Source organism: Falco rusticolus, chromosome 8, assembly GCF_015220075.1.
Source record: "Falco rusticolus isolate bFalRus1 chromosome 8, bFalRus1.pri, whole genome shotgun sequence".
Classification (NCBI taxonomy): domain Eukaryota; kingdom Metazoa; phylum Chordata; class Aves; order Falconiformes; family Falconidae; genus Falco; species Falco rusticolus.
The window spans coordinates 39,895,142-39,912,501 of NC_051194.1; the positions used below are offsets into that span (position 1 = coordinate 39,895,142).

General features: G+C 57.9%; 1 protein-coding gene across 4 annotated transcripts in view; it reads right to left on the reverse strand.

Moving 5' to 3' along the window:
* The window catches only part of NHEJ1 (non-homologous end joining factor 1), a 44,522-nt gene that overhangs the window by 25,932 nt on the left and 1,230 nt on the right, over window positions 1-17,360 (reverse strand). For all 4 annotated transcript variants that reach the window (XM_037398155.1, XM_037398157.1, XM_037398156.1 and 1 more), the window contains exons 3-5: window positions 16,677-16,886; window positions 14,494-14,632; window positions 12,922-12,980 (exon numbers count right to left, since the gene is read on the reverse strand). In XM_037398155.1, coding sequence (XP_037254052.1) covers window positions 12,922-12,980; window positions 14,494-14,632; window positions 16,677-16,886 — 408 coding nt within the window. The remainder of the gene's footprint in view (window positions 1-12,921; window positions 12,981-14,493; window positions 14,633-16,676; window positions 16,887-17,360) is intronic.

Here is a 17,360-nt window from a genome sequence, read left to right on the forward strand (position 1 = left end):
CCAGCAACTTCCAAAACTGGAGATTTAAAAAAAAAAAAAAAAAAAAAAAAGAATAAAATGCCATAAGAATTATAGATCCATGGCGGGGGTGGGGGAAAGACCCAAGAACAAGGAAAGAAAAACACAGTGATGAGTAAGACACATGCATGACGTACATAAATACACTGAGACGGAAATGCATAAGCCTCCTGCACACAGAGCCACACGCAGGCACACGCAGAGGCACACGTGTGGGGCCGGCTCCCAGCAGGGATGGAGCCAGCCCCCGCTCTCACCTCTTCTCTCGCCGGGGCAGCGGGCATTACCCTCCATACACACACACACATCTTTCCAGGGCTCAATGGACACTTTGTCTCGTAGTCCCCGGCGCTCTCTACACCTGGGCTCACAAGCCACCACCAGTGAGGTGGTGGTCACTGTCCCTGAGGGCTCCCATGACCACCTCGGTGCTGAATCCCTGGCACAAGCTACGGACCCCATGGTGGGGCAGAGGGTCGAGGCACAGACCCAGCCAGGCCAGGAGCCTCCTGGCCAGCAGCCAAGGCAGCCCCATGCCCGGGCAACTGGCCAGCGCGCCAGACCCCAGCATGCCCGCAGGAGATGAGGGAGGGATGAAGACCAGCACGTCTGTGGGCTGCGGGTCGGGAGGCTTTAAAGGAGTTGATTTAGTATTGTCTCACCTGCCCTGAAATGGGCACTTGAGCAAGGGATGGAGGTTGCCTCGGGTCATCATAGTGCTGAACAGAGCCCTTATAGCACAGGGCAGGAGAAAGGAGCTGCTTTGGAATGAGCCAGCTCCCCTGGGCACAGCTGGGTGGGACTGCGTGGTCCCACATGTCCCCCACGCACAGCTCTGCCAGGGAGATGCTCCCCCTCAAACACCTCCCACAGTGATGGATGAACATCACCCTGACCACCAGCTTCACTAAAGTCCCTACAGCACCTCAGCACCACTGCATGCTCCCCAGGGCAAGAACTGGGAGAACGGGCAGAGCTGGAAGGGAAAGCAGGCAGCTCCAGTGCTGCGCAGCCTTCCTCAGTGGTTTGCAAGGTTCCCTTCCCTGAAGGCATCACTGTGTGCCCCAAGGGACCCTGGCCTCCAGCCCTGCACACTGCCCACCCTACTCCACAGCACAGCCTGGTCATGGTGCTCTCGGGGAAGTCACAAGGGGCAAAGCAAGATACAGCAGAGCCCCAAATCTTCTTCCGTGCACCGCACAAGATGGCAACACCCAGACCACACCAAGGCACATGCCACCTCTGCGTTTCTTCTGCCCTCGCCATCCACCATCACCTGCATGGGCAGGTCCTGCACCAGGCACACAGTGCACAGCACACAGTGAGCCCAGGGCTGGCCAGGGCCACCGCGGCAGCCCCCACTGCTGTCTTCCCCCCTAACCCAGGGAGCGGAAAACGGATCTCTGCAAAGGGCAGCTCATGCGGAAGCTGTTCGCATCCCGTAGTGCGGGCTCAACGGGTGAGGAACAGGGCAGCTCCTGGGTCGCCGGGTTATCGGATGATAACAACCCAGCACAGCCTGAGCACGCGACTTCCAGCAATGCAAGGCTGCTTCCTTTGTTTTGGGAAAACAAGAGGGGAACAAGACTTTTTCTGGCACGTTCTTGCCCGGCCTGAAGCTGCCCCCCACTTGCACTGGCTTGGAGAGGAGCCGTTCCCTCTGTCTTGCTCCCGGCAGAAGGAGGGGGCACAGGCCAGCCCTCGCCCTTTTTGCCTTTCCCACCTCTGCGAGGAGCAGGGCTGGAGCCAGTGACCTGCCAAGCCGGTCCAGATGGTCATTCCTTGCATCTAATGGGGGTCCCAGCTGCCTCCCCAGTTTGGCTGTGCCATGGGCTTGCAGACTCACCAGAGACCCCTTGGTCCTGCCTGCACAAGCCCATCTCCCAGGGCTTAGCATCTGTGACAGGGCGATGCTAAGGCTCAGGGAGGCCAAGACACCCACGCTTTGGGCTGTGAGGACCCTACCACAGTAGAGTTAGCCCAATGCCTCCCCCTTTCCCAAATGCAGGGCTGAGCCCTGCATCAAGGCAGGGGAGCGGCACAGGGCAGCACAGGGCTCGGGCAGCCATTCCCACCTTCCCCTTGGCCCCACGGACTTGCTCCATCCCTGCAGTGGTACCCCCTGCTCCCTGGAGAGCTGTGGGTTTGATGGGGGTGTGGAAGCCCCCCCCACCCCTTCCCCAGCGGAGGAGGAAACATAATAAGAAAAATAAAATTTATAAGCAAGGCAGTAATTACAGTGTGGCTACAAAAGGCTGCCTCCTCAGGGCCATCATTATGTGGCTAAATTTAACGCCCTGCGTGGCTGCTGGGGGGTGGGGGGGAAGCCGCGTCCTGGGGCTCTGAGCATCCACACAGACGCCGGCTCTTGCTACCTTCCCTCCGTGCCGGCCAGGGCAGCACAGCTGAACGGCAGCCAAGAAAGCCATAAAGCAGGTCAGAATTTTTTTAATAGTCTATTTACCAAGATGCTGTTTTTACTGCCGAGGTTTCTCTCGTTTTATCTCTGGCTTTCCCCCCCCTCCCCTCGCTCTCTCTTTTCCTGACTCCTGAACAGGCTGGACTGTATTTTCTGTTTTATGTTCCTCTCTCTCACTTGCTCTAAATACTATTTTCAGAACTCTAATTTTATACGGTATGTCCCTTTTTTTTCTTTCTCTCTCTCTTTTTTGGTAAATATTTGCCATGACTAAGCCAGGACACATCCCGTTTAAAAGGCTCCCATCCCACAAAACATCAGCCCTTTAATGACATGAATCTCATTAGCTCTCCCCATGAAAAGAGGTATAGAAAGGAGCATCACTCAGCCCCTCTGAGTTCCTGTATCTGCACAGACATATATTTAGCCGTGTGTACCGTACAGTCACAGGAGGGGACAGTCTGGGCACACGCACACCACCTCATTCAGCCAGAGGGACCCAGAGCTGGGGCCCCTGGGACCAGTGGGTTTTGGGATATCCGTCTGTCTGGGATGGGGTTGGGAAGGGCTCTGGGCCCAGCGGAGCCAGAGCTAGTCCCCAGAAGCTGGTGGCTGGGCACAGAGGAGCCTCAGAGCCCCTCCAAGCTGGGATTTGGGATTCTCTGAAGGACTTTCTCCAGTGGTGGGGGGTGGTTGTGTAGAGCCCATCTGTGCAAGGAGCAGAGCTCAGGCACTGCCCTCTCCAGGTCCTCAGCCCCACCAGCCAGGTTTGGCACAAGGCAGCAGATGTTGGCTGCACACTTGAAGCTTGACCCCAAAGGACCAGCACAAGGTCCCAGGAAAGGTACTGAGTCCAACAGCCCCAAGAGGTTTCCTTACTGAGGTGAGGGTCTGTCTGCACCCACCTACAGATACCCAACACCAGAGCTGGCAGAGAACATCTGCAGCCCAGGTGCAAGCACAGCATCCCTGGGGAGCAAGCAGAGCTCCCAAGAGCTCAGGCTCTTCCAGCCTTCCTCCCAGCAGAGGAGGAGGCTCTGTCTCCATCCATAACAGCATCTTCTGTTGGCAAATGTGTCCATCCACAGTCCCATGGTGGGCATGGTAATTTCTTCTTTGGTGTGGGCTTTCCTTCCTAAGCTTGGTCATCCCTTCTTTGACTTCACCATCCCTTCCTTGGCACAGTCATCCCTCCCTCAGGATGGTCACTCTTTCCTTTTGGTTCAACAGCTGTCTGGTACCAGAGGGTGAAACCCCAGGAGATACCACAGGGTTTCCCATGGCTGAGACCTCACTCACAGAACCTGAAGGACACAGCAGGGAGGTCCATGGAGAAGAATTTGCTCTCTCTTTCCCAGATTCTCTCTCCATTTTCTGTCTCATTTCTAGACCTACCAGGTTACGGTGCTATTCCTCAGCCCCACTACACCCCTACCATGCTGGCGTTAGGTGAGCACATTACCATGACCTCCTCCTCCATAGCTGTCCCCACCAAGCCAGGTGTGAAAGCTGTGCAAACCTACTGCAGAGCCCATAGCATGGGGCATGGCTGTGCTCACTGCATTCACATGGATGCTCCTCCACATTTAGGGGAGACAGCAAGAGAAATAAACCCAAGAAGGGCTGCAGATAGGCAGTGCCGTGCAGAAAGCAGCGCTGCTGCAGACATTGCACTGACTGCGCAGCACAAGCTCTCCAACCCATAAATAAACCTGGGGGGATTTCATTTCCCTGCTGTTTTCTTTAAATTGCTTTAAAGATTTGGTTTCGGCAGCCGAGGAGACCTAGCATTAAGCAATACCACCAGCTCAGGCAGCAGATGCTCACAGTCAAAAGATTAACACGCCCATGCTGGCTACATGCACGCTTTCTGGTGTGGGACCCTCTCCCCCAAAACGGGGCCACATTTCCAAGCATTTCCACAACCTGGAAAGCAAGACACAAATGGAAGGGGAGACTCACACCTCCCCAGATGCATGGCTCCCAGAGCCAGGGCTTTCAGCAGCTGTGCCGGGAGCTGCAGCCCGTGTGCCGGGCAGGGCTCCACACGCGCATGCACCGCTGAGCCAGGCTCCCCCCTGGCCCCCAGCAGCTAACATTAATTCATTAACAGTCCCATTAACACCCAGCTGTGGTTTCCCCCCAAACTCAGGCAGGGACCCGCTCCCCTGTGACAGCTGCTGACAGGCCAAGTTTCCACCTTCAGCCCTTCTGGAGTTCTGTATAAAAATAAGCGGGGCTTTTTTTCAAAAGGAAAACTGTATTTCCCCTATCCACACGCCCGCGCACATGTGCAGGACTCACAGCAGGAATTTGCTCCAATTTCCCCCACCCACAAACACATCACCTTTGGCCAGAGACCAAATGTGGGCATTTTCAGCCCAAAATATCAGGTTTTTCAGCACCCAGAAGACAAGAAGCTGACACGACCCTGAACTGGGCTAAATAGGGCAACCACTCCCTGGCCAAGGTGTGCTGGGAGACCCAGTGGTGCTCCTGCTGGGGCCTCATCCAGCACCCCCAGCAAGGCAGCTGTCAGAACCTCCCAAGGATTTGCCCTCCTGCCATGGCCAACCATCCTGATTGGGATCTGGTACCCAATTTCTGTTTTCTCCTTTTCATCGTCTTTCACAGATAGCCATGAGCACCAGATGCTCCAGCATCCCAAGGAGATGCCCAGCCCAGTATCTACTTGGGACGTGTTACCCAACATCTATTTTCTCATTTTCCACATCATCATCTTTTTCTCAACAGCCGTGAGCACCAGTTGATGTTCAGGAGGCTACCCCTGATTCTCCAGAAGCCCTGGACTACCCTGTGCCCCAGAGGGGCTGATATCCTTGCCCTACTGCATCTGGCTGCACACCAAGCTCTGCAGCCTGTGTCAGCAGCACAGGAGCTGGCTCTCTGGGGCTCTCACCGGGAAACTGGCAACCAGGGAGCAGAGACCTCCATGAATTGCAGCCTCTGAAGGATCAGAGCACTTCTTGGGGATGGCTGGGCATGCTACCTTGGGTACATCATGAACAGGGTGGCTTCAGGTCCCTGGAGAGGACAAAGCAAGGGCCACCTATCTCCCAAGGTGCCTGGCTGCTAGCAGAGTGCCCTGCATCCCTTTGATCTGGAGGTGTTTGCCTTGCCAAGAGCCCTCTAACTACTCCTTCCTTTAAATAGCAAAGCTCACAAATGCCCCATACGGTTCCATGTCTATATGTTGTCTATATATTTGTGTACACACACGCACACAACATACAGAGATTTATTCGTGTTTTCAGAGCGGTTCATGATACATTCCAGGACGAAATTCCAGCCAGCACTGGAGCCAAGAACATCAGTGGCCCTGGCGTTCACTGCCCCCTCTGCCTGCGCACACACTAAATACGGAAAGGGAGAGGTATAAATAGAGAGAGAAATACATGAATGGCTCTGTTTCCTTACGCAGATACATAGGACTTGAAGGTCTGAGCAGAGTGGGAGCAGGCAGCCTCAGGAATCTGATGGCTGTGCCTCCTGGGGTGCAGAGCAACCCCTCCCCAGGCTGCTGCTGCCTGCCCAGATGTGCCCAGCTGTTTGGTACCACCTCTGCATGGGCTGTCATGACTGGCAGAGGCTACGGGGGCATTAGTCCAAGGGACAGGGAAGAAGAAGCTCTCAGAAACACTGAAAAAAGCTGCCTGTGGATGTCACAGGAGAAGGGGCACAGCTGGGGGTATGGGGGGAGCTGTGGAGGGCTCAGAATACGCAGGGACACAGTGAATAAACCTGGCAGCCTGTTTCAGCAGGAGTGCAGGGAGCAGGGGACAGCAGCACCAGCCGTGCAGGCAGCACTGCTCCCCTGCCCTACCTGTGGCCAGCAGAGCCGGCAGGGATGGCAATGCCCCAGTCCAGCCCCCATCAGCTGGGGGCAGAGAAGCCACCACATCCCTTGCTGACACAGAGCAGTGCCTTTAGAGCCCCATCAAAGTCCCCCTTGTTCTCCTCCCCAAAAGGTCCTTTGCTTTTAGGAGCCACTGCCACATCCTGAGCTGAAGGACCAGGACAGGCAGCTGCAGGGCACAGCAGCGTGGGGCAGACTGTGTCCTGCACCTTTCCCCCACCAGCCATCCCTGCATCCCCCCTTTGCCCTCTAACCTAAACACAGCGCCAGCGAGCTCAGCCCAGTGGGGCTGGGACCCCAGGTGCCTGCACTCTCCCCACTGCCCACCGCGTGCTCCTCAGGGCTGGGCAGCTGCCTGCGGCCACGGGGCCAATAATGTCCAAATGTGGAGCAGGGCCGGGAGTGGTGGCGGGGGGATTGCTGCTCTGCTTTCCGGAGGGGGAAGGGGCTCTCCCCCTTCAATGCTCCTGTTTGAGCTGAGGCCTGGCACTGGCTCAAACCACTGCTTGCTGACACGAGATCAATCATCCCCTGAGCTGAGCTGCTCCTCGGCAGCACCGCACAGCCGGTGCCCATGCATGGGCTGGGGCCTCTCCCGAAGGAGCAGGGTCTGGCCCCTTCTGCCAGACAGCCCGTGACGCCTCTCTGCCTGCTTGCAGCAGCACCTGGCACAGCATGGCATGGTGTGGTGTGGCATGGCACAACATGGTACAGCATGGCATGGCACAGCTTTACATGGCATGGCACAGCACGATATGATATGGTATGGCACAGCATGACACAGCATGGAGAAGATGAGGAAGACCCTGACTGCAAAGGATGGTTCTCTGATTGTGCCAGACCATGTGCTACTGCAGAGCTAATGGCTATGTGGTGCCCCAGGGAGGATGGCTGTGACGACGCGTGTCTATCCCTCCATCCCCAAACAAGCCAACAGGTGATGCTGGGCTGAAGTGAGGCTGGGATCAAGCAGGCAGATGCCCGTACCTGGCTCAGGTGCCATCTGCTCTCTGCAGTGGCAGTGCCAGAACTGTGGCCAGGCACAGCACAGTCACCAGGGGGTGGGCTGTGAACAACCCTACAGCCCCAGCAGGAGCATCCCTGGAGGACTCATGAGACAGCAGCCACTGCTGCCGCAGTGCACTCCCATCCCCAGTGGATGCAAGGGCTGGAGCAATCACGGCCAGCCCAGCTGCAGGGGGCTCACGCCTTGCCCACAGTCTGGGCACTATTTTGGGCAGGCTGCTGCCCTGAGGTGCCCATGCCAAGTTTGGTTTTAGCAGCGTGCAGCTCCACTGACTCATTGCTTGTGCAAGTGGCCTGTGGCTACCAGCAGCAGCCCAGAAAGTGTGCTTTGGCCAGGCCCCCCTCACCTGATCATGCCTCAGCAATAAATAAATGACACCACAGCGCTGCCTGCCACGTGCCTCCAGGGCAAACGCTACAGGGGGGGCAGTGTCCATGCAGTGATTGACCCCCCCACCCAGTGATGAGTGCCTGTTCTCCTTCCCAAAAGCCCCACTGTGGGCACGAAGCACTGGCCCCTGGCCCCTCAGCCGTCAGACACGGCACTCTGCCCCTTGTGCCCGTTGGTGCCAGCACACACGCTCCTGCTGTTGTGCACACACTCGTGCTCTCACATACATGCTTACACTGAGCACGAGTGACCCTCTGCTCCTCCTGAGTGCAGCAGCACGCAGGTCCTTGTGTACACATGTGCATGGTGGCGTGTGCCTCACTCCCACCAGCACAGCCGCAGCCCACTGCATTTCTAGCATGGGACCTAGACCCAGGGCAGCAATGAGATGGGGCGACCAAGGCTTGCTCAGGAATGAAGCAAGGACTCCACAAGCGGACCCAATCCAGTACAGGACGCAGGCACCCATGCATCTCACTGGACGAGCACAACACAGATGTGGGCGCACACAAGAGCTTGCTCCACTCATCCGAGCATCCCCAAAAGTCAGCCCCGTGCTGCCGAGCCAGCCTGCGTGGGGCCTTGCAACTTTTGCACTGCTCAGCCCTGCTAGCAACAGCGCCACAGCCACTGGCTCCTTCCCCAGCCCCACACTGAGAGACCCCAGCCTGGCTGAGCACCTGCAGCATCTTTTCCCCCAGGCCATGCACCCTGCGTGTGAGCAGCCCATGTCGCAACCACGCGCCAGCCCTGCTCTGGCCCAGTTGCAGCTGCAAAGCCGCAGCTACCTTGTGCTAATTAAAAACATCCCTCATTGGAAGGAGCCAAAAGGCCGCTTCCTCCCTGCCGCACCAGGCTGGCGCGGGTTTGAGGGATGCCATCCCCACCCTGCAAAACATGCAGCCCACTGCTGCCTTCGCCCTTGGCCGGGCTGCAGCAGAGCCGCTCCCTGGGGCTTATTTTTAGTGCCTGTTAAAAAGGAGAGGCAGAGCACTGGAGGCAGGCAGCGTGCGGGCAGGTGCCCAGCTGGACCCTGCAATGGCAATGGCCAGTGGCTCTGGCGGGTGCCCTGGCCGCCCTCCACCTGCCCCGCTGGCCCACGTCCCCTCGTGGGAGGGGGACAGGCGCCTGGCCCCTGTCCCAGCCCCGGTGGGGAACAATAAGAGGGACGGTGACCCCCGGGCGCCCTGACGTCAGCCGGCACTGCTGCCGGCACCGCCGCCAGCCCTGGCCCTGGGGCTCCCACTCGCCCTTGGCCGGGGCCGTGCTGGAAGCCGCCTGTTTGTTTATCTTCCTCTCCGGCGTTGCTTGTTTTGATGGCACATCCTCCTCCTCCTCGCCGGGCCCTGGGGTCGAGCCATGAACCCGCCGCGTCCTGTTTGCCGAGGTCCCGCGCTCGGCTTGCAGAGGTGCGCAGCAGCCACCCCCGTGCACACCGGCCGCAACAGATAAAAATACGCAAGGCAGAGCATCCTGAGGTGCAGGGGCTATATTTGCACTGATAGTATCAGCGTGTTTGCCTCTGGCGTACCTGCTCCTGCTCTCCCCGGGCCAGGGGACACGGCGCTGCATGGACCCGCTGTCCCCCTCCCAGAGCCAGACCGTGGGCTCTGGCACCAGCTGTGTCACAAAACACTGACCTCAGCCAGGCTGGGGCAAGCCCTTAAAACCCACGTGTAGGCACCCCATGCTGCCTCGTGGGGTCACCTCTGCAACCCAAAGGGACACCTGAGGACAAAATACCCCCGACCTGCTGGGTCCTAGGCTGCTGGAAAGGCTGTCGGGGCAGCCCCAAGGGACTGAGCCCTCTCCAGCCGCCTGCTCCTTCAGCTCACGGTGTGAGCCCCTGGGCTTGCCAATAAAAGCTGCTGGCTTTGCCTCGGCTCACGCACAGCCACCGCTCTCCCTCCAGCTCTGCCCAAGCCCAGGCAGCTGCTCAGCAGTGAACCCTTGCCAAAACCTGTGTGTGTGAAAGCGTCGTTTCCTAAATGTATAAATATTCCCAGGGCTTTGCTGGAAAACTCCCCATGATTAGTTAAAATGCTCTGGACAGCCAAATGCACACAAGCCCAGGGAAAGGGCATATTTAAGCCAAGAGGCTGTGCAGCTCTGCCCTAGGGGACTGGCAGGTCCTTTCCTCTCCACGAGGAATGCAGCAAAGGTTTGGGAAGTGAGCAAAGCTGCGGAGCACTTTCCCACATCCCACCAGCCCTGTGTCACACCATCACAATCCCAGGAGGTGCTTACTACTACCAAACATCCACAACCTGAAGCCCCATTTCCCAGAAGGAGAGGCTGGAAGGACCATCAGACCTCTCCTCCTGACCTCCTGCCCACTGACATCCAACCACGCACACCCCAAGACTGAGCCCAGCAACTTGGTTTTCTTCCAGGTGGGCTCCCAGCCCACTTTTTGGAGACAACAAGAGATGGAGGATCAACCGCTGCCCTTGGGAGTGTGCCCCGATCGTTAATCGTCCACAGGAGCAAACCCAAGTGCCTCTGCCCTAGCTCGAAATTGCCTGGCTCTGGCTCCCGGTGCCTGGCTTGTGCTCCGCTGCTCTCCGCAAGATTAAAGAGAGCCCTTCACTAACCAGCATTTTCTCCTTGTAAAGACCCTCACGCACTGTAATCAAGGCGCCTCTCAATTTTCTTCCTGATAAGCTAGTCGGAGCTCTTCCCTTCCAAGTCTCTCAATGCCAGGCTCTCTCCTCAGCCCTCAATTCATTCCTGCGACTCCGTGCTGATTGTCCGGCGTCTTTTTGAAAACTCAGACACAGGAGTCAGTTGCAGCATTCCCAGTTCCCCACAGCATGTCCCGAGGGACCCCAGCCCTTCATGCTGCTCTTTTCTGGAGCTGGCAAAGGGAGTACTAAATTTACCAGGGGCTCTGAAATACCTGCCCAGAGACAACGAGATCATCCAGCCCACCCCTTTGCTACAGGAAGAGAGGGGAGACTGGGGTGAATACCCAGTTTTGGTGGTGGAGAGCTGCAAAGCCGTCTTTGGTGCTCCTCTCGAACACAAGACCTAGGAGGCATCAGGAGGAATGACAGGGCACCACACGCAAACCAAAGGCAGCAGCTGCTCACATGTCACATCTCATTGCTGCAGGATGGTGCATCGGCCAAAAGCATCATCAGTGGGTTTATAAAGCAATGGGATGAATGCAGAGAGGACAGATCCCCCCAGGAAGACTGAACGCGCAGCTGCATCCCTCCACCAGCCTCTCCTCCACGGCTGGTGCTCAGACCTGGCTGCCAGGGGATGCAGAGGGGGAGCATCTCCAAAAGCCTCCCATTCCCCATCTGGTGCCCCAGCCACAGGACACTGCTCCTGGATTGTCCTCAGGACACACAGCACCAGCTGCCCTCCCATCTTTTAAGTCTCTGCCAGGTGAGCTCCCCACCAGCTGCTTTTGCAAGGCTTTGCAGGGCTGCGTCACTCCCCTCCTGCCCACCCTGCATCACCAAGCACCTTCCCCCATGCCCCACACTCTACCAGCTCTTGGAGGACTCTCAGTTTCAAGCCTGATGTTCATCTTTAGCAGATGTTGTTCAGATGACCCTTGGACAAAGACACACTTCATCATCCCCCAATCCTGGCACATTTGCCTGCATCCTTCCAGCTATAGCACTGAAACATTTGCCAACTGCTTCTGCCATGTCTGCTCCAGTATCAATCATCTTACCACCTCCATCTACTAAGAAGCTTATCCCGTTGCTGGGAGCTCGGGGTTTTCTCCTACTACACTAAATAAAAGCCTTTCCTTCTGTCCTTCACCATGATTTTTCCCTGATGTCTTTAGCTTCTGTTACCCATTTTCTACACGTCATAATTTCTAATTTATATTGATTGCTATCTACTCCCACTCTCCCATTTGTTATAAACTGCTCTTTTATTTCTAATTGCTGCCTTCACTTCACTGCTGAACCAGAACAGGCTCTTGGCCAGCACTGCCCTCTTTCTTGATTATGGAATTGTGGCTTTTTGTGGCTTCTGAAATTCTTCTGAAAGAGCTCACCATTTTCATTCACATTTTTCTATCTAAATGTTTCCTCTGAGCTGATTTCACTCATAATTTTCCCCCTGCTTTGGGAAATTAGCCCTTTCAAAGCATGAAGGATATAAATTACTGTTCAGGAATGTCTTTTCTTTGCCCAGGGTGAATGTAATCTGGTCATGATCATCGGTCCCTAGGCAACCTCCAAGTTGCAGTCCAGCAGTGAATTCATCTCTATCCATCATAACCGAGGGGAAACGAAAGTTGCCTGTGCTGGATGCAATGCCTCTCATGTAAAAGAGGGATCACTTCTAATTTTTAGAAACTCTGCAGATTGTTTATTGCTGGCTGTGCAAGAGCATCAGCATGTGTCTCATAAAGCGACGTCCTCTCAAAGCCTGTGTGACACCACAGACACCCCGGCTGACTCCCTGGTCCCCAGCAGACACCACTGCTCCCCACTCTTGTGCCTTCACAGTGAGCACAGGAACACTCTGAAGCATCCTGAGTCTTTTTGCACTGATGGGCATCAATCATTTCTCATCTTGCCACATTGATTTGAATCATTTTAGTGCTTCTGTGATTATTTCCAGTAACAAAAAAGGATCAGAGGAAAGACCCTCTCCTCCAGCCTGTTTCTTCAAAGCACATGCCTGATTTTAGTGCTGAGTTTGCCAAGGGGAAAGCGGTGGGCAGGGCACAGATAACAGGCTGAAAGGTACTTGTCCCCACAGTGTGCCATTGCAAGGCCACCCCCAAAAGCAGCGGAGCAACCAAAAGGAGCAGATAGCCTCTCCTCATTCACCTGCTCTCTGCCATCAGCATCAGTTTTTCAGGTCCACAGCAAGTGTGGGAGGCAGGTGAGGATGCCGCAGTGATGGCATATTCCCATGGAGCAGCCAGCCTGGCTCGCACCCCTGGCAACTCCCAGTAGCAAGAGGGTGACAAAACATGGTGCCATGTCCCCATCCAGCCATGCCAGGCATGCCCCCAGCTCTGCTCACCCTGCAGATGAGGTGCAAGGACACGAGGACATAGGAAAGCCCATGGGCATTACCCCTCTCCAGGCAAGTTCAGCCAACCCCATCAGTGTCCCCACGCAGCCTGGAAAACCTCACACTGGGGCTCCTGGCGCCAGCTCCCCACCACCCTTTGCCAAAGGAGGGAGGACTTGCACCGCTCCTTACCTCAGCCATGGATTTCTGCTGAAATGTCTTCTCCTGGAAGGGCTCTGTCCGCAGGCGGTCTGCAAGGGAGAGCAGTGATCAGCCCTGGCAGGTCTGGCCAGACCTCCCGCCCCAGCTTCCCCTTTCCCTGCCCAGGGAACAAGGGGGCTGCAGGGGAACAGCTCCAGCACACTCATATCAGAGCCAGTGGGAGAGCCCAGCAGGTGTCTTGAGCTAGGGACACATCACCTGGTCAGCAGAAGGCAAGGACCACAGAGAGGTGGGAGAATAAGGCTGAGCCTGCTGGCGCACACAGCAGCTAGGTAGCAGAGCCCAGAGCCCATCCACACTTGTCCCAGACCCTCCTGCACAGAAGAGCAGGGGATAGTGGCAGGACATGCTCAGCGCCATTCCTAGATCTTACAGCTTAAAAAAGCTACCAGGGTCTGAACACTGCGGGACAGGGGACTGCTTGTCTCCAGCTGCTTTTCTAGAGGGGTGAGCCAGCTTGTGTCCTCCTCTTGCAGGACAGGGCCAAACCCCTGTTATGGCCCATTCTGCTCTGCACTTCATTCAAAATACTAATTTTCCCCCATCGTTGCTAAGATGTCGTCTGGAGAAGCACCTGCCCAGCTTTGCTTAACAGCACTGGTGCTAAGCTTCCTCCCAGCTTCCTGTCCCACCCAGGCAAGGGACAAGAGAGGCTGCCTGCCCACCAGCATCAGTCCCCGGACCCAAACTGGGTTGTCCTGACGGCTCCAAGCCCTGCAGAGTCAACACGCAGCGGGGGAGAGGGGAGCACGCCCGGCTGACACAGGTCTAGTGCAGCTGCAGGGCAGACCCAGGCTCCTGTGGTGGGGTACCTGCTGTGGGACGGGGTCTAGGCAACATCACCTTCCTGGCCATAATACATAAGTTCGGGCTGACGTCATCAGAGCTCACATCCCAGGGGGACAATGTTCCTGCAGAAGGGCAAGTATTACCCTGGCAGCAGGACAGAGCATGGCACTAGCAAGGGGCAATCAAAAAAACAGTGCCCAGACAACCTCCATGGGTGGAAGACATGCCTCCCCCTCCAAAGTGGCTCCCCCAGGCAGGTCCTGACCGACGTCCTACCCGAGGGGGCTTCTGCCCACCCATCCCCCAGGATGGCAAGGTGGGCTGGGCGCTGGAGAGGGGCCCACACACATGGCTGCACTTCCCACGGCAGGGAAAGCCAGTAGCCCCTGGTTGCTCTCCAAGTGCTTGGTGAGCTACCGTACTCGGGAAGGGTGCCTGACACCGCTCCAGGGCCAGCCCTCACTGGCATCCCGGCTGGCTCCTGAGGAGCAGCCAGGGGCCCTCGGCAAAGCAGAGAGCCCATTGGCGGCTCCCCAACTCCTCCAGCTACCAGTCAAGGGCCGTTCCTCCCTCAGCTCTCCCCAGGGGATGCTCCCCAGCCTTCTGGCTACTGCCTTGCTGCCGGCATGGCTGAACATGAAACACAAGCCTGGCTGGGTAGTAGCCAGAGGGAGCAGAGCACACCAGCCCTGCACTAAGGAGGAAGCTCGCTCCCTGCTTGCTCCTTTCTTGGCCCCAGGCACCCCTTCTCACCTCTGCTGAGAGCAGCCCCACTCTCCCTGTAGTCTTCGATCTCAGCATCCTTTTGGAGCAGCAGAGAAGTCAGTTCTTGCACCTGGTACTGCAGCACCAGGCTCATCCGAATTAGGGGCTGCACAAGGTGATGGGACACCTAGGATGGAGGAGAAACGCTCCAGGAAAGGTCCAGGGAGGTGCACAGCTGTCCATAGAGCGGTCAAAGCAGGGCAGCCAGCAAGGCCCTAGCAAAAGCTGCATCCCAGGTCACATAGGGTTCCCCAAGACACCCCATGTCCCACCCAAATCCAGTGGGAAGCAGTCAAAAATGTAAGCTGGGAGAAGGGAAGCTAGGTGCTGTGGGACACATCCCTCCATCCCAGCTCCATCCTTTCACAGCTAGGGACAGGACACAGGGGTAGGCAGTGCTCCACCAGCCATTTGGGTGCAGCAGGAGGCAGAGAGTTCCCCATGTGCCACCCCGGCCCTCCCCACAGCTCTGTGCACCCCACGGTGTATTCCTGCACAGGCAACAGGAACAGGGAACCAAGATGTCAAACCGTGGCTTGAGGAACAGGAGAGACTTTCCCAGGGAGGTGAGATCAAAAGCAGAAGGGATGCCAATGCGCAGGACTCATGCAGGCTGCAAGTCCCCATCGCAGCCCACTGGTGCCTGCCCTTAGGTTATGGCTGTACAAGCCCCATGCAGAGCCCTGGGCACGTCCCTTGCCCTGGAGCCTGGCTGGGCCACCCTGGCCCACCAGGCACATGAAGCAGCCTCCTTCCCATCACCTCCCACAGCCCCTGGGAGGGTGTTTGGGATCCTCCTGCCCCAGCATGCCCCTTGTATTTGTGGCCAGGCTGAGCCCCAAGGTGAGAGGGCAGCAAACCCAGCATCGCTCGTGAAGCCTTCTCGCTCCTGCGATGAGCCCACAGTGGGCTCCATGCTCTGCTCACCCCCAAGCACGAGCCACAGAGGTGACGGCCATCACCCACCCAAGCCCTCAGAGGGCACCGGCCCCTGCGGAGCAGGGACAGGGCAAGCAGCGATTTGCCAGGCGGGCTCTGTGCCTGCTTGGAGCCCCTGGCCGGCTGCTGAGTCGAGCTTAGCAGGGCAGAGCCGGCTGCCATTCCCGCATCCACACCAGCCACTCGCAGCGCAGCTGCTTCCCACTTGCCCTGCAGACACCCAGTGCGTTTCCAAGCAGGAGAGGAGCGGGTACCAGCCGAGAGCTCCGGCCGTGCATCTCCTCAGCTCAGCCGCCATGCTTCTTGCCCAGGGAAGGACAGCAAGCCCCTAAGACGAGCCGAGCCGGGACCCCGAGTTTATGTGCTCCCCAGTTCCACCTTGAGAGCGAGGACAGACACCCCCACGGCAGCGGGGGGGGCGCAGCACTCCTCCCGGTGATGCCCAGGCTCGCGGCGGGGGGAGAGGGGACGTGCCTCGTGGCAGGACCCGGCGGGAGGGGGGTGGCGGGGCTGCAGGGCGCTGCCTGCCGCGGCAGCGGAGCCGCGGGGCTCGCCCGGGGCCGGGGCTGCCGCCGTAGGCTCCCGCCGAGGCGGTTACGGCGGGTGCCGGGCGCCCTCTGGTGCGCGCAGGGCCGCAGGGCCCGGCGGGCGGCGGCGGGGGCGAGGGGCGGCCCGGGGAGCCCTGGGCCCGCAGCGCCCCTCCCGCCTGCCGCGGCTCCGGCCGAGGTGCTGCCCCGGGTGCTCAGCCTGCGACACCGGGCTCCGGGGGCTGCTTCCCGAGGCTCAAAATGTTAGGCAACCCCAGGGTAAGAGCAGCCTCTTAAAAGCCAGGGAGACCCTGCTTTGATACCCTCTGTTGCAACAGATGGGCTGCGGGTGCTTTTGGGGTACCTGCCGCTCTGTGTCCCGCTTCATGGTGCGCGCCTGTGGAGAACAGCACCACTCTGCTATGCGGGGCACTGGTGGGGCATCATCCCAAAGTGGGCATCTCCCTGCTGCCCTGGCAGCAGCACGCGCTGGGCCATCCCTGCCTCACTGGGAGGCACCGAACAAGGTGCCAAATCCTCAATGGGAAGAAACAGGGACACTGAACCTCGGGAGGGACAGCAGGCAGAGCCAGGCATCCTACAGCCACCAGTACAGCCCAACACCACCCAAAAGCCTCCCAGCATTAGGAGACAATACTTAATTTTGGCTGACCCCCATCCTAGATTCTCTGCAGCTTTGCTCACCATCTCCACAGGAGCAGGACAGCAGTGGAAGTCCCAGTAGAAGGGCAGTCCCGAGAGCTCGCTCTTCATGTGCAGGCTGAGGCCACTGGCAGTGCGGTGGCAGGAGAAGGAGGTGGCAGTGTCTGGCTTTCCTGCCAGCAAGGGGCACATCAGGTTGCACAGGCGGTGCAGGAAGGCAGGCACAGGGACCATCAGCCGCTTGTTCAGCTCCTGGCGAAAGACAAGGTTAGGGGTACAGCAACACTCCAGGGAGCTTGGCACTGGGAAAAAACGCAGCAGAAACTCCAGCATAGAAGGAGCCAAACTACTTTTGCGTGTCCCAGTGCTGAAAAAGCCGTCCCTGGGCCTTGGCTCCCAGCCTCACAACAGGGCATTCCCCACTGGATCTCCCAGGCCAGCTGAGCTGGGAAGGCTCCCCTGCCCTACCAGCCCAAGAGGGTCTGAGTGGTGGGCAGGGTGCAAAGGTCTCCACTAGCACATCTGCCCCACATGCCACCATGAGTGTCATAGGCTGGCTGAGAGCTGTCACAGCTCAGCTAAAATGCAGAGCTGGGTGATGGCTGCACCACATGCCCACCCATCCTGCTACCAGCCACCCAGCACAGCCACTCTGTGACAGAGGGAGACGGCACACAGGGGTGGCACGTGGGCGCCTGGGCACACAGGCTAGGGTGAGGGGATGAG